The sequence below is a fragment of the Lissotriton vulgaris genome, chromosome 6 (assembly GCF_964263255.1).
Source record: "Lissotriton vulgaris chromosome 6, aLisVul1.2, whole genome shotgun sequence".
Taxonomy (NCBI): Eukaryota; Metazoa; Chordata; class Amphibia; order Caudata; family Salamandridae; genus Lissotriton; species Lissotriton vulgaris.
In genome coordinates, this window is record NC_141694.1 from 1,282,088,870 (window position 1) to 1,282,106,051 (window position 17,182).

Consider the following 17,182-nt stretch of genomic DNA (forward strand, 5'->3'; position numbering starts at 1 on the left):
ACGCATTGGCATAGCCAAGAGGTCTCGTTTTTTGGACCTTTTATGTATTTAGTTATGCAGCAGAATATGCACCAACTGTTGCATGGCTAAACACATAAGGTACCAAATGCGAGACCTGTTTTATGTTTTAATGCAGATTTATAGAGCATGAACTCGACCGGAAGGTATTGCAGCGCTTTACACGAGCACCTTTATATTACACAAAGACACGTTCAGGCATAGGCAGATTCCCAGAATCACAGGATGTGGACGGGACCCCGAGGCTCGAACCGTGGTTTCCAGCACCAAAGTCGGCAGTCTAGCAGTCGGACCACATCGTCTCCCCTGAATACAGTAGATCTTGGAAGAAAAAGTGCTGCCTAGGCGACACCTAAAACACACAGGATGTTGAGCCGCAGCTGGCACTCTCAGCTATGACTCTGGGCCAATCGTTGAATTTCTCCCCGTTCGTTTAAAAAAAACAACAAAAAACGTAATCCAGCTCCCTCATAAAGCGCTCTGATGACCAAAATTTAGCGCTAGAAATCGTTAACGCTCAGCTCAACTCAAGCGCGTGTCGGTGGAGGCCGACAGCCTTGGGGGGACGCCATCGAGAGCAGCGTAGCGTTAGAGTAGATCGTGACACTTCGAGACCGGGTCCAACCACCAAGTAGTGCGCTAAGTAGTGCACTTGTTCAACTTCCTAACAGAATAAACAGTTATAAAGTTGTGCTTTTCGCTTACAAGCACAGCGCCAACAACTGAACGTAAATCCATCTGTGCCTCAAAGCATCTAAACCGCCCGCCTCTATTTTATACATCATCGGTAGCTACTGATCCGGAAGTTATTTATATAAACTCAACTCAAATAGCTAGTGAGCTATAGCAGCCATGTTGAAACAGAAACTGATGTTCTTCGTTTTATCTCACGGAAGAGTAGATTATATTGACATGACAGTCAGAGTAGACTCGTTTACATTTGAATTTGAAATATGACCCTGTGCAAACATTAGTATTGCATTATTGAGAAACATTTGGTAAAATGAAGTCCTTTCACCTCATATCATTTGTTAATCCAGCGCGCCACACTGACATTTAGTGCACGACAACAATCAACCTACTTCCTTCTCGAGAGACTTTGTATATAATATAGGTCTCAAAGTCTCACAATGGCCACTACTGCAGCCCACATTAAGAAAAGAGAAAAGCAACACTTGTCCCCTTTCTAGCCCCATTTCAGCTCCGTATACTATTGGGTAGTCTCTTGCCGTCTCGACCAATAGTAGAATAGAAATGTGTCCTGGTTGCAGCAATTGGTTAACATTGTCTGTAGGCAGATGAGCCGTCGCCCAATGGCAAAGCAATACTGGTGGATCAGCGCGAGGTTTGAACGGCATGTAGTTGTTAAGCCAACATACTTCTGATTTGCGAAAAGGAAGTGTATGAAAAGTGTCCAAGACTAGAGTTGACGAACGGGCGTGTCAAAGATCAGAAGATCTGTCCGTATCTAGTTACGTGTCTAGCTCTAAAGCAATGACAGGGTGATCAGGGCGGAAATGCGCCAGCAAGTCCACCCGCAGGTAGGTCTCTAAAAGTGCGAGGTCGAGTTAGTACTATCTTTTTTTAGGTTTGATGTTAGCCAACCTTCATCCGTTTGGCTGATATGTCATTCACAATTTCAACGGGTCAGTCACTGGCCATCTAGTGAGAGGTGCATTGCCACAAAATGTAACTCCCCTGAGTGCAAGCATTACTATGGCACTATGTACTTTATGAACCCCCCCCCCCCCCAAATAAAAATCTGCTTTTCCGCATTTTTTTAAAAAGTATAATGGAGGGTCAGAAATCTCAACCAACAAAGATGTTTATAAAATATCAATATCACAACACGATAAGCGTTTACAAAACCAGAAGTTTGGCAGCCAGCGTCATACCTATTAGCTTTGCTAATGCCCCGGTTACTTACCGGTAATCTTCATTACTCCGAGTCCATGTCTTCCTCGCCACAGTAATCTACATATGAGCCTCCGGCTCCACACAGAACTCCAAGTAAAATAAAAGAGCAGCGCTCTAGTCTCCCCTCCCTCCTCCAATATGGCCCCCGAGGCTTCCACCAATCCCATAAAGGGACACATATCCAGCCACTCAGCCTGAAAACCAAGCCGCAGACATGAAGCCACCACCAGGGCCGGGAGGGAAGGGAAACTATACTGTGGCGAGGAAGACATGGACTCGGAGTAATGAAGATTACCGGTAAGTAACCGGGGCATTACCTCCTCGTCCTGTCTTCCTCGCCACAGTAATCTACATATGAGCCGATACCAAAGCAAACAGCTTCATGTAAGGAAAAACAGACCACCACATCAGTGCAGTGAAACATATTTTAATATACAGAGGCACAATAACCCAAAATGGACAACCTCTTAAGGCACCCCAGCAGTCAAAACAGAAGAGGCAAACGAAACAGAACCCCCACCCCCAATCTGGAGGCGGTAATGGGACATGAAGGTATGCGGAGAAGACCACGTAGCAGCCCTGCAAACATCCTCCATAGACACCCCTTTGAAAGAAGCCCAGGACACAGCAACAGCCCTGGTGGAACGACCCTGAACAGGAAGAGACGGAACCACCGACACCGAAGCATAGGCCAAAAGAATGGCCTCCTTAATCCACCGACTGATCGTGGACAGGGAGGGCTTCATACCCTGACGCGACAAACCATAGTTTACAAACAAGCAGTCAACCTTACAAAAGGGAGAAGTGCGAGAAACGTAAATCAGTAAGGCACGCCGAACATCTAAGAGGTGCAAAAGGGACTCCTCAGCCGAGGAGGGATCAGGACACAGAACCGGAAGAACCACCTCGGCAGACCGGTGAAAAAAAGAAGCCACTTTAGGAACAAAGGTGGGATGAGGGCGCAAGACCACACGGTCCGCCAAAACCAACAAAAACGGGGCAGAACGAAGGAAAGCACCCAACTCACCCACACGCCTGGCAGAGGCAATCGCCACCAGAAACACCACCTTGAGAGTCAAAAACTTCAGGTCCACAGACTCCAAAGGCTCGAACGGAGCCAACTGCAAGGAACGCAAAACTAAAGGAAGGTCCCAAGGAGGAGGACGCAGGATAGGACGTGGCCGCTGGAAAGAAAGAGACCTAAAAAGTCGAGCAACCAACGGAGAAATGGACACCAAAGGCAGGACATGAAAAGCCCGAATGGCGGCCCACTGAGCCCGAAGGGTCGAGATGGCCAAACCCAACACAAACCCATCGTTCAGAAAGTCCAGAATGCGAGCCGGATCCAAAGAATCCAATGTCAGCCCACGCTCAACACACCAAGAAGCAAAATGATCCCAATGCTTGGCGTAAGACTTAAGCGTAGAAGGCCGCCGTGACTGCTGAATGACACCAGCCACAGTCACCGAACAACCGCCACGTATCAGAGACTCCCTCTCAAGAGCCAGGCCCGCAGACCCAGGGAACGGAACACCGGCAGTGGAAGATGAGGACCCATCAGAGGATACGGCACGAACGGCAAGGGCCACCCCGGAGACACCGTCAATTCCTTCAGAAGGGGAAACCAAGGGCGACGCTTCCAACAAGGTGCAATCAGAAGCACCAACGACCCCTCCCTCTTGATTTTCTGTAGCACAGCCGGAAGCAGGGGAACAGGGGGAAAGGCATACAGCAGACCCTCCGGCCAAGGGAACGAAAGGGCGTCCACCCTCCAGGCGTCCCGGCAAGGCATAATCGTGCAAAAACAACGGGTCTGGGCATTGGCCTGGGAGGCAAACAGGTCCACAACCGGACAACCAAACATCATCCGCAACCTCCTGAACATCCACCTCGTGAGAGACAAGGAACCCATGGAAGGAAACACCCGGCTCAGACAATCCGCCACAGTGTTCACCGCCCCAGGTAGGTAGATGGCAGACAGGGACAACAGATGCACCTCCGCCCAAGAACCAATCCGACGAGCCAGGCAACTGAGGGAGCGAACCCTGCACCCCCCTTGATGGTTCACATACGACATCACAACCTGATTGTCCGTCCGGATCTGCACGTGGTGACCCTGAACAAGAGCTGAGAATTCCAACAGACCCAGAAGGACGGCCTTCAGTTCCTTGAAGTTGGAGGAACATGACAAAACCGACTGAGGCCAAATCCCTTGAGCCGCCGAAACCCCCAGAGTAGCACCCCATCCTAGCAGGCTGGCATCGGTAGTGACCACGCGGGTGGGAACAATCAGAAAAGGGCGGCCTTTGGACAGATGACCCTCGTCCAACCACCAACCCAGGACCACCCGAACCCCCTCCGACATAGGAACCAGAACATCCATATCGAGGGAACAGGGGTCCCAATGCGATAAAATGTGGGACACCACCGGGTACATATGAAGGCGAGCCCATGGCACCGTCAACAAGGAAGCCGACATCAGACCCTGAACACGCAACCACAGGCTCACAGGATGAGAAACCCCCACCAACAGGGAGCGAACAGCAGACATCAGGGACAAAACACGGGGAGGGGGCAGGAACACCATCCCCAACTGAGTCTTGAACAGAGCCCCAATGAATGTCAATTCTTGTGCAGGAACCAGGGAGGATTTCGGCACATTCACTAGGAACCCATGATGCGTCAGGACCTGGCACACCTTCTGGACATGCAACTCCGCCTTAGGAAGAGAAGAAGCAGAAATTAGAATGTCGTCCAGATAAGGAAAAACACTAACCCCCTCTCCATGTAAATGTCCAATAAGAGGAGCCAGAATCTTAGTAAAGATCCGTGGAGCAGAGCAGAGTCCAAAAGGTAATACCTGGAATTGGTAATGACGCCCCTGCACACAAAACCGGAAAAACTTCTGAAACTCCGGATGAAGAGGAACATGAAGGTAAGCATCCCTCAGGTCGATTGAAGCAAGGAAATCCCCCTGAGAGATCAGAGGAAGGATCAAAGGCAGGGAAACCATCTTGAACCCCTGGTGAGGGACGAAAGTATTCACCCACTTCAGGTCCATCACAGGTCGAAGATCCCCCGTGCGCTTGGACACCAGAAAAAGAATGGAGTACACCCCCTTCCCCACCTGGTCGCAGGGCACAGGAATCACCGCCTTTTTGACCACCATGGAAGCGATGCCGTCCAAAAGCGCCAACCGCTTCACCGGAACCCCGGGACAAGGAGTGGCCTTGAAATAGTCTGGGGGCGTCTGGGCAAATCCAATGCGCAACCCCTCCGAAATCACGCGAAGCACCCATTGGTCTGACACAGTCTCGCGCCAAGAGTCCATGAAGCAAGAAAGTCGACCCCCAACCGGACCGACACCAGGAGCGATCCAGTCAGGATTTGGAAGCAGGAGCGGAGGAGGCAGAAGCGCCGGAGAACCGGGATTTATCAAAGGAGGGAGCACCCCGGCCACGCCCCCGTCCACGAAAGGGCTGACCAGCCCGACCCCTCTTCGAGGTACCAAAAGACCGCTGGGAACCAAAAGCACGGAATCTGCCAGGACGGTCAGGAGCAAGCAGTTTACGGTCCTCTGCCGTCTTCTTCACCATGTCGTCAAGAGACGAACCAAAAAGTCTAACCCCAGAGAAAGGGATCTTCATAAGCAAGTTCTTCTGAGCAGCATCAGCCTTCCAGGAACGGAGCCACAACTGACGCCTCGCAGCCACAGAGGATCCGGCCGCAGAAGCAGCAGCCCCCAGTGAATCAAAGGAGACATCCGACAGTAGACGGACCTGCTGCTCCATCATCGCCAGGGTAGAAGAAACATCCTCCCCCTGGTCCAACAACTCCGACAGAGACTGGAAATCCTTGAGCAAGGACTGGATAGTGTAAGAGGAATAGGCCGCCGCCCGGACAGAAAAATTTGCAGCCGCAAAAGTGCGTTTCACAGCACCATCCACCTTACGGTCAACCGGGTCCGCAGGAGAAGAGTCCTCCGAGACAACGGACCCATGGGAAGACATGCTCGCCAACAACGAGTCCACCTTCACGGAGGCAGGGTATTTCACCGCAAAATCCTGAAGAGGGTACCTCCTACTCAAGAAACGAGGAAAGGAACCTTTGTCCACATCCTTCCATTCATTCTCCAGGACCTTCAAGACAGAGGAATGGAGAGGCAAAGAATCAGGCTCAGGACGATGATATTGCGAAAACAGATCGTCTTCCAGAGGCACCACAGAAGCAGGAAACACCAAGTTATCGCGAATGTGACCCAGCACCTCCTTCAGGTCGGCACCCTGCACAAAGCGACCCCTGACATCAACCTCCTCCTCATTCTCAGAATCGGCAGGAGCAGCAGCGCCCTCAACCCTCGCCTTCTTCGCAGGAGGGACAGGCACCTGACCGCTGAAAGCAGCAGACACAGCAGAATTGATCATCTGCTGCAACATCTCCATTGAAGGAATTTGCACCCCAGAGCCAGAAGCAACAGCCAAAGAATCAGGAGCACGAGCATCAGATGAAACATCCATGACAGCCAGCCACGTGAAGTAGTGTAATACAAACACAGGCAAAAGGTAGAACAGTCCGTCAAATTAAGGACCCGAGGTTGCCAAGCAACCCCACAAACCCCACCTCGACGCATGCTCAATGAATAAATGCAGCCTGAAACGCCGCGCGCGCACCCACAGCCACAGACTGAGAGCAGAGCCCAGCCCCGCCGAGCCCTGAATGCGTGAAGGAGCAGAGAGCGAAGAGGCAGCAAACCATGCCGACGCCAACCGGCAGCAGGTAAGAAAACGCCCACGGAAGCCTCCGGCCCCCCCCCCCGACAATGCCCCCGGCCGCGCAACGTCCGCTCAGCAGGACACGCGGCCGGCAAAAGGCAAGTAACCAAACGGTCGACAGGACACAAGGCGTCCCGGCCACACAGCATACCCAGCCGCAATGAATGCCACGTACGTCCGCTAGGCAGGACACGAGGCACTGAGGCAGAAGAAGGGGGAAAAAAACCATGAAACATACACGCATACGAACAACGGAAGCACAATGCAAAAGAGAAACAAACACTACTTTCCCCCAACCAGATACCCACGGACTAAGGGAACCGCTAAAGCAGGAACCCAGCCCACTCACCTGACCAGCAGGGAACACAGCACTCGGAGAAGTGCAGAAAAAAAGAACAGGCTGAGTGGCTGGATATGTGTCCCTTTATGGGATTGGTGGAAGCCTCGGGGGCCATATTGGAGGAGGGAGGGGAGACTAGAGCGCTGCTCTTTTATTTTACTTGGAGTTCTGTGTGGAGCCGGAGGCTCATATGTAGATTACTGTGGCGAGGAAGACAGGACGAGGAGGTAATGTTTATTTTCAGGGTCAAGCATAGTTGTGGATGAAAATACCTTGCAGTCACACACCCTTTTACTGGAATTCTACTGGCGTTATTTGCCAAACTTTGCAAAAATAAAAACTTATAAACTCTTTCTGCACTCCAAATATCAGCCTGCCCTTTGTTGAGTGTTATTCTGAATGCCCAGAATGGAACACAGGGGCTTATTTACAAGCCCCCATTGCCACAGGAACGTCTCTTTTAGTGACGTTCTTGTAGTGATGAACACTTCTCCTTATTTACAAGGCAGCGTTAAGCTACTTAACGCCGGCTTGTAAATGAGGCCTTCTTTCCTGCTACACTTAGCGTGAAAGGGTGTGCAATGGGTGTTGTGGTGGGCGTTCCGCTGCAACACCCATTGATTTTGACACTGCCCCCTATTTACAAGGGTGGCGTAAATCAGAGGCAGCGCAAAAATTGTTACCAGAAAAAACGTGGTCTTAACGGCGAAGCGAGCAGAAATGCTTTATTTCATCTAGTTTTGCACACCTGAAATTTTACAGGGGGAAAGACTATGCTCGATCCAGCACTGTGCATATACCCGCCTCAGTTCAGCATATAAGCACTTTAACTATCTATAGCGATCTATTTATGTAAACTCCAGCTGCCTGTATGGCAATTTTGCACTTTACACATTAGGGTAAAAAATCAACCCCTGATCAGCCATTTTGATCCATTTAATATCTGTATTTGGCATCTTTTCTTATATAGTTAGGGAGGAAAGTTAAAAAAGTGAAGGACAAGCGATAAGATGCCAAATGGATGAAGTTCATGCATGACAATTTTTTTAGTCTTTTTTGCATGCATTCTTTTTTTTTTTTACCTTGCTGAATTGTATGTTTGATCACGTTTATTTATTTTATTTATTTTATTTTTGGAGTTTTCTATAGGGCTGGCCAGACCCAGGGGTATCGGAGCGCTTCACAATTTGATTGGGAGGAAAGAGAGCGAAATAGTACAGTGAAAAATAGACAGACATCATACAAGTTCAGCAAATTAACAGCCGCCTGAGGGGCGGGATTGAGGTAGTGTTTTTGAGGTATTCAAGGTTCCTGTCGCGTTGTTGAGGTAGTATTTATGAGGTAGTTAAGGTTCTCGATTGCGCTATTGAGGTAGAGTTCGGGAAAGCACGGTTGAGGTAGAGGATTTTTAGGCGGTTCTTGAATTCCGTAAAGGACGGGGTAGTTCTGATGTCCACTGGGATGCAGTTCCAAATTTTCGGGGCGTTGCCAGCAAAAGAGCGGTTGGCGGTTCTTTGTTTCCGGGTTTTCAAGGGGATGAGTAGTAGGGAGTTTGAACTTCTGAGATTTCTGGATTGACCAGCTTTCTTGAGTTTGGAGGCTAGATATTCCGGTTTCCCTGTGTGTAGGGCTTTGTGTGTGAGACAGGCTGTTCTGAAGTTTGCGCGCATTTCCACTGGGAGCCATTTCAGGTCGTTGAGTGCGGGGGATATGTGGTCGAATTTCCTTACACCTGAGACCATTCTGGCTGCTGCATTGAGGGTTGTTTTTAGTGGCGCTAGGTGGGATATGGCTGTGCCGGTTAGGGTTGCGATTCCATAGTCCAGTCTGGGCAGGACCAAAGCTTGGGTGGCTTGTAGGAGGTCTTTTTGTGGGATGTGAGGTTTGATTTTATTGAGGAGCTTCAGGTTGAGGAAGGCACTTTTCGCGGAGTTCTTGATGTGATTTGACATCGTTAGTTTGTGATCCAGGGTGATTCCCAGGGATTTTACTGAGCTGGTCAAGGTGAGATTTCCACTGAGGGCGTCAATGTCGTTCAGCCATTCCATTATTTGTGGGTTGTTGTCTTTGTTAGAGATGAGGAGGATCTCTGTTTTTCCTTGATTGAGTTTGAGGTAATTCATCCCTAGCCAGTCTTGGATTTCTTTTAGAGTGTTATTGAGTCTTCGGATGTCATTGTGGGACGTTATTTCTATGTAGATCTGTGTGTCGTCTGCGTAGAGGTGGAAAGGGATGTTGGCTTTTTTCAGTATGGTGGTGAGGGGGACCATGTATGTGTTGAAAAGTTGAGGGGAGAGAACGGATCCTTGTGGGACCCCTCTGGACACAGGGAGAGGATCAGATGAGAACGATTTTATTTTTACTCTTTGGGAGCGGTTCTGGAAGAAGGAGTCAAACCATTTCAGGACCATGTCACCCGCCCCTACTCGTTCTTTGAGGGCCTTGATGAGGAGCTTGTGGTCAACCGTGTCGAATGCCGCTGACCGGTCTAGGAGGATGAGTAGGCAGCACTGATCCGCGTCAAGGGAGTTGCGTATGTCGTCAACTATGTTCAGGATTGCGGTTTCGGTGCTGTAGCCTTTTCTGAAGCCTGATTGGTTTTGGTCAAGAAGGTTGATATTGTCGAGCTGGTTGTTGAGTTGACGAAGCACGCATTTTTCTAGGATTTTGGCTAGGAAGGGTAGACTTGAGACTGGTCTGAAGTTGTTTGGGTCGTTGGAGTCGAGACCTGGTTTCTTCAGGAGGGGGGTGACCTGGCCCACTTTGAGGCAGTCCGGGATGGTGCCTGTTTTTAGGGAGCTGTTGATGATGTTTTGAATTGACTAATAAACTATTATGAAACTAAACTAATCATCTCCTTTTTGCTGTTTCTATGTGTGCTCCACTGTGCAGCACACATAGAAACAGCAAATTGCCATAAAGGATTGTTTATATTCCTGAAGGTGTCCCTTCCTGCACATAAACATTCATTTAAAAAATGACGATTTGCATCTTCTATGTGTGCTGCACAAAGCAGCATTCATAGAAGATACAAACGGCCATTTGGGATTGTTTATGTGCAGGAAGGGACACCTCCCTGCACATAAACAGTAATTACTTCCACGCAGGCACCCTTGCACTCTAGTGCAAGGGTGCCTGCGTTGTTGCTAGGCGGCTCAAATTAGCGCCAGTGCAGGGAGAAACAAAGGGTGCTCAGTATTATTGTAAATACTGCGCATCCCTGCGTTTCTAAAGCGAGCAAGCGCGGTATTAGCAATTTTGGTGCTAACCCCCGCTCCACCACTTTCTTATCCATATGCCCCATGGTGTTTTTGATCACATACAGTCAACTGTTACCCATAACTAATAGCCACATCCCCATACACACACCTCTGTTATTAACCTAACCTTTTAGTTTTAAATTCCAACCCTTCAGGGATGTATACTATCTTTCTTATTTATTTCCTGTCTGGCTATAAATATGTTCTGTTTCTTCCCAAATTTTAAATTTCCACTGAAGGTGGAGCAAGGTTTGGGAATTGTTACTGCAACAATAAAGAGTACATAAACACTAGTAGATTTCCTGTAGAGACTTCAGCAGCCCTTTTATTTGTATCCTGATCACCACCACATCTGGTGTAAAACAAGTGCAGCATATTTTGAAAATAAAAATGTGACACAGAAACAAGCGTGTTACTGTGTAACATGTGCAAAGCAAAAGCAGCCTGTTATGTGTGTAGTTAACATAAGGGAAAACCGCAGTGGCCCCTATAGGGGACTCACAACACGCCCATTGCTTACTATTTGTTGGCATCATTGTCACTCTTTGTTGCTGCCTTTTAATCCGGTAGCACTTGCGATGCGTCATTTACTTTTCTTTCTGTGGAGCATAGACCAAACACATGTGAATTAAGTTTGCTTAGTGTCCCTTCGTTGGCTATCTGCTGCTCGCTCTGTGATACTGGTACTATTTCGTCAACAAAAGAAAAAAAAGCGCAATGATGCGGTCAACGCCGGTCGTGTCATAGTGCTTTTTTTTCCTTCTCTTCATCCACCCTGTCCCTGTTTTGTTTTCCCTCACACACACAAGTTTCTCCCCCCCCCACCGAGCTGCCCCATCCTGTTTCTTCTCCCCGGCATCTGCCCCCATCCTGTTTCTTTTCCCTCACCTGCCCCCATCTTGTTTCTTCTCCCCCACCTGCCCCCATCCTCCTTCTCCCCTTTCCTACCCACATGTTCATGTTTCTTCTAACATTTCCAGCTGCACCCGTCTCGGTTTATGCTCCACTCTCCCAATTGCCGGAAGGAAAAAAAGCTATGTAGTGGCCAGTGCTAGCAGCTGCATAGCGCTTTTTCTAACCGTCCAGTTATCCCCCCCGAACCCCCAGTTTGCCACCCCCAGTTTGCCACCCCCAACAGATTGTCAAAGCCAATAGCTCACCCATAGGTAAGACCTATTGGCATTGGCAATCCTTGTTTAATTTGGATGTACATATATTAATTCAGCCATGTAATGCTGTTAATTTGGGAGGCTTGGCTGTACACAGTAGAGTTAGTTACAAGTAGCTGGAGAGCTAATTTAATCGTTGGAGACAGGGTCGGATTGGGATCACAATTCGGCCCGGGCACTGACAAAAAAAGTGGCCCACACTCAAGAGGCGTGGCCCATATTTAAGGGGCGTGGCCCACATTCAAGGGGCGTGCTCTTTCATGAAACACTATTTGCACAGACAAGGAATGAAAGTGGGAGGATACTGTTCTTGCACAGGACACAGGGCAAAGGTGCCAATGGCCTACATGCTGAGCAACTAAAAAAAATAGCAAGGCCCCTTTCTGTCACAAAATTATTCCAGCCCTCCAGCACAGGAGCACGTGAAAAGCAGCAAAGCCCCTGCTATTACTAACCTACTTAGCCCTCCCCAGACCTTCATCTCAGGAGCACATGAACAGAGGTAAGGGCCCTGCAATTAGTAAATTTATCAGCCCTCCAGGCCTCGGGAAAATGTCCTGGCAGGGGAGCACAAAACACAGCTTTCTGGGTCATCCAAGGTATCCAGGTAGCCAGGGGGGAGGCTGAGGTGAAGCTGGTGCATGGGAAGTGCCTTCCCAGTGTGTTCTGGCAGTTTGAGTGTTTACCATTTACTGTAGTATTACCCTTATACCTGTGTATGGTACCCTTTTGTAACTTGCACACGTCACTTTTCTCTGGTATCACACTGTATGCTACCTCTCACTTTTGTTTGCTTTAGATACTTGCACAAGTGCCACCATTGCCTATGTAACGTTTGTTCTTGTGCTGGAGTGTCTGCCATTTATTGCAGTATTATACCTCTACTTGTACTTTGTACGCTTTTGTAACCTGCACACATATCACTTTTTCCTCCTGTAATGTACCGATTGCTACCTCATGTATTTTGGTTGCTCACTATTGTCACTTTTGATTCATGTAACTTAACGTTTGCTTTTGTAATTTGTCCACTTGTAATTTTTCTCCTCATGTATTATTGCTGTTCCTTGTGTAAAGCGCTCTGACACCTTCGGGTAAAGTCCGCGCTATATAAAATTGCATAAATAAATAAAATAAAAAAATCCCAAACATCAATTGGCCCCCACAGCAAGACCCATTCTTCCTCGTCCACTATGCCCTGAATGTGAAGGGCTGTGGGCGAGGTGTTAAGACTAACACCGTTTTTGGGCTGCATGGGCCCCAGGGGGGCCGAGGTGAAAATGGCTCAAAGGCCTGAGAAACACCTGCCCCCCAGGGAGGCCGATTCTTGAAAACAATCACCCCTCCCCAGCCCAGCCTCAGCTTGATTGCTTGGCAGGGCAGGGGTGAAGAGAGGCCACAGCTGACAATCGCTGTCCGGCTGCACAGCGAGGCTGCTTTCATTTTCTCTGTCTGTCTTGTGCCCTCCGTGGGCCGTTTTTTTTTCTCCCCTTTCCTAGTCCACTCTCTGTGGACTGGGACAGGGGAGAAAAAAACGGCCCACAGAGGGCACTGAGGCACCGGCCCTTCGGCCCATTCACGAATGCCCGCCTTGCCAATCCGCCCCTGGTTGGAGAAGCCTGATTTAAAAGCTATAGGTATGCTAGTGGTCACTGGAGAATTCTAACATTTTAGCATTGATAAATGGTCTTGTGTAGTGGGTCTGCCTCTAAATGGTAACTTTTATACTGGTCTTCTGCCTGTGTATTGATACTGGCATAACCTGCCCCGAAAAATGACAACAGGGAACTTTCCTTTGGAAATGCATGACTTCTGTTGCCTGTTAGGAACGTGTGTCTCCGTTTCCTAAATATCAATTTCAGTGAGCTTGACTGATACTGTTAAATATGTTGTGATTAACACAAGGTATAATCTAAAAAAAAAGAAACGTGAATTACTAACATTTTTTAATAGCCTTTATTGGAGGAAACAGTAACAGAGTTTACAAACTCCAAAACAGTGCTTTGTTTAGTCCATTGAAATAAATAGTACAGCAACAACACGATAGTCTCAGTTATCATCATCAGGATTCACAGACTCTATAACTTGTAACTTTCGTGTATGGGTCTAGACAACTTACCCAAATCCACACACCACAGGGAGAACTGAGGGCTAAAGAAAGGAGAAAGGGGAACATACCAAATTCAAGACAACCTAGAATGCCTTCATTTTAATTTCTCACTATAGTCGTCCTGATCATTACATGCCCTTGACCCACGACCCTTGCAACTAAGAACTAGGATCAGACATGATATTTAAACATACAGTCTGAATAGCTTCAAATATATTTTGCTGTTCTGTTTAGATGAATGTGGGTCCCTAAGTCTCCCTCTGAAAATTAAGAAAGGAAATGTTTCACTTTTTGTGTATTGTATTGTATGCCTACATGATAAAAGTTCCCTCTCCACTCAGAGCTTAACTGTAATTTGCACGTTACTATCTAACTGCAATTTATTTTTTCCATTGCTAAATAATTCATTGGATGAGTTATTGGAGAGGGTGTTTTTTTCGGTATAGTGAACTATTTTTGATGAATATGATTGGTTTCTGTTTAAGATGTGAACAATATCAATATTATCTCTTATACTGATCCATGTTTCTTTGACATTGCAGTTCATGTGAAGGAGTCCCACATCCTTTGGAAACCAAAGTCAAAGGATTGCCAATCTGTATGTCGCAGTTCAACTCTGTGCAGTAAATGTCTCTATTGATCAGCCTGATCCGGCAGCTCTTTGAGTACTTTGGTATACCGACTGACCGGGTAAGGACAAGTGGCATTGATCTAGAATCCTCCTGTGCTCATTTTAATTGCACTGAAGTCTGCTTCCCTGCATTCCTCGCTGACCTATTAGATAGAACACTGTATCAAAATGGCTGTAAATGAACACTGACTGCTTTGTCTACTCTATTTGTAGTCTCCCTAATCTGAAGTAGTGAAACCTCCCACCCAAGGTTCCAATTGTGTGCCGATACATAAATTTCCAGCCCCAACTGTCTCATTTGATTCCTTTCCTAGTTGTTGGGCATGCCATACTTTAGTGGCTGGAAGTTCGGTGTTTTTGTCACCGTTGATTTGTACTATTGTGTCCCTCTTAAATTCTATGACTAAGTTAATCCACAAATCTGTTATGTCCACTTGATGGACCTATTTGGATCCTAATAGATAGGCTGCCTTTTACCTTTTAATCCAGCAAGGCTTGTCTGGACTTATTTTTCCCTCCCTGTCATTGGTTCATGAAGACACTAAGCACAGTCATGTCGACCTTCAGCAGTTCAGATCATGTGGCAGATTTATAAACCAAAACTAAGTAATATCTGATTTCAGACTGACTCCTCAGCTAAATGGCCAATAAAAGGTGGGCTCTGCATACCCGTAAAGTAGACTACGCAGTTGTCATCAATACACTACAATCACAAATGTAAACAATTTCATGATTTCTTGTTAACAAGACTGGTGGGGGGCGTGATTGAACGAGTGGGGAGTGTTTTGATTGGTATAGTGTACACTGCAAATTAATTTTGATACGACCAAGCAAGATAATCCCTAGACACAAAGACCTAACAGCATCCATAAAAAAGAATCGGTTAAAAAATACCAATACTTAGACTGAGTGGTACATTCTAAGAGTATAGGAAGAATACTAAGTAAAAGAGTAGATGGAATTGCCAGCATTACTGGAAATAATCCAAGGTGAAACAACTAATACATTTGCTTGGACATTGTATTGTAAACCAATCACTTAAAAAAGAAAATGGAACTTGGGCTTCAAATCATCTGTGGCATTAACCATAGTAGATGTAGTTCAGAACTTGACGTGTTCGCCCATTGGCTTAATTTTTTGCTAAAACTATTAAACAGCGTTGAACTCTGACCTGTTTAGATTCTCTAAATAATTTGGCGTCGGAGATAACTTTGGGAGTTGGATTCCTCTACTTTCGACGTTTCCAATAGTGGTTGCCTCAGCTGCGTCCATCAAGTCTGAATCTTCTCCCCTTAAGAGCGGCACCAGTTTGCGTTGCCATTTGTCAGTTGTTTTTTTGCCATTGTACACAAACCATAACTTGTGAGACCAACACCACCTCGGGACCGGCATTGCCATCGACATTCCCCAAGGATACAAGATCTCCAGGAAGGACCACCCCATCCGCCCGGGAGGAGCAATCAGCATCGTCCAAAAATCCACCCTCCGCCTGAGCACACTCCCCGATGAGCCCACAGACCTGATGGAACACCTTCACTTCAAGATACTGGCCAGCCCTACCTCCACCCTCCGAGGAATCCTCATCTACCGACCCCCTGGACCCTGCAGACTTTTCACCAACTCCATCACAGACATCATCTCCCCGCATGGCATCGCGTCCACCAACTACACCCTACTGGGAGACCTGAACTTCCACCGTGACAACCAACTGGATCCCAGCACCGCATCCCTCCTGGACAACCTCCACAACATTGGACTCCGCCAGATTGTGACCGAACCCACGCACTCAGCAGGACACACCCTCAACCTCCTCCTAACAGGAAATTCCATCACCTTCAGCCACACCACCAAACTCCCATGGACTGACCATCAATGCGTCCACTTCACCTTCAGAACACTCACCAACCACAGACACCAGCACCTGCTCCACGAAGAAACTGGACCACAATCACGACGACCAGGTAACCTCATCACTCAGCAACTCCACCCCAACCATCGCGGAAAACGACAACCCCAACACCGCAGCCTGAACCCTGCACATATGGATCTCCGACAGTGCCAACACCATAGCCCCCCCTCGAGAAGCAACAACACCACACCAAGAAAGCTAGATGGTTCACCACCAAACTTGAGAGTCCAGAAGCACTTGCCGCCGCCTCGAAAAGGCCTGGAGGAACACCAAATCCACAGAAGCCCACAACAACTTCAGAGCTGCCACTAACGCCCACCACCAACTCATCAGAAAAATGGGGAAAAAAGCGATTGAAGACAGAATCTCCATTCATGCACACAACAGCAAAGAACTCTTCAACGTCATCAAGGAGTTCACCCAAGCGAGTCCACCGTCATCCCTCCCTCACAAGACCTCTGCGACAAACTCTGCACCTTTTTCCACCACCTAATCAAGAGCATCTTGAACAACTTTGACAAAGACAACCAACACACTGAACCCTCACCAACCAACCCCGACACCCTGAAGCCAGCGGTCGACAACTGGACAGCCCTCACCACAGAAGACACACTGAAGACAATGAAGTCAATCACCTCCTGGGCACCCACGGAACCCTGCTCCCACCACATTTTCAATAGAGCCGCCGACACCATCGCACCCATGCTCTGCCACACCATCAACCGCTCCATGGCAACCGCCTCATTCCCTGATGACTGGAAATATGCTGAGATCAACCCCCTTCTGAAGAAACCCATGGTGGACCCCACCGACCTCAAAAACTACAGACCCATCTCCCTGCTCCCGTTCCCAGCGAAAGTCATCGAGAAAGTCATCAACAGCCCACTCGCCACATTCATCTAAGAGCACAACATCCTAGACTCCCCCCAATCCAGCTTCAGAAAAAAACACAGTACGGAAACCGCCCTCCTCGCTGCAACAGATGACATCCGTACCTTACTGGACGAAGGAGAAACAGCAGCCCTCATCCTGCTCAACCTCTCAGCGGCGTTCGACACA

The 17,182-nt window shown here is 48.0% G+C and overlaps 1 protein-coding gene across 1 annotated transcript in view; it reads left to right on the forward strand.

Annotated features, from left to right (window-relative positions):
* Positions 1–1,406: 1,406 nt before the first annotated feature.
* MTFR2 (mitochondrial fission regulator 2) overlaps positions 1,407–17,182 on the forward strand; it is a 147,736-nt gene continuing 131,960 nt past the window's right edge. Inside the window, exons 1-2 of the mRNA XM_086927415.1 lie at positions 1,407–1,559; positions 14,126–14,273. Coding sequence (XP_086783541.1) covers positions 14,211–14,273 — 63 coding nt within the window. The 5' untranslated portion in view covers positions 1,407–1,559; positions 14,126–14,210. The remainder of the gene's footprint in view (positions 1,560–14,125; positions 14,274–17,182) is intronic.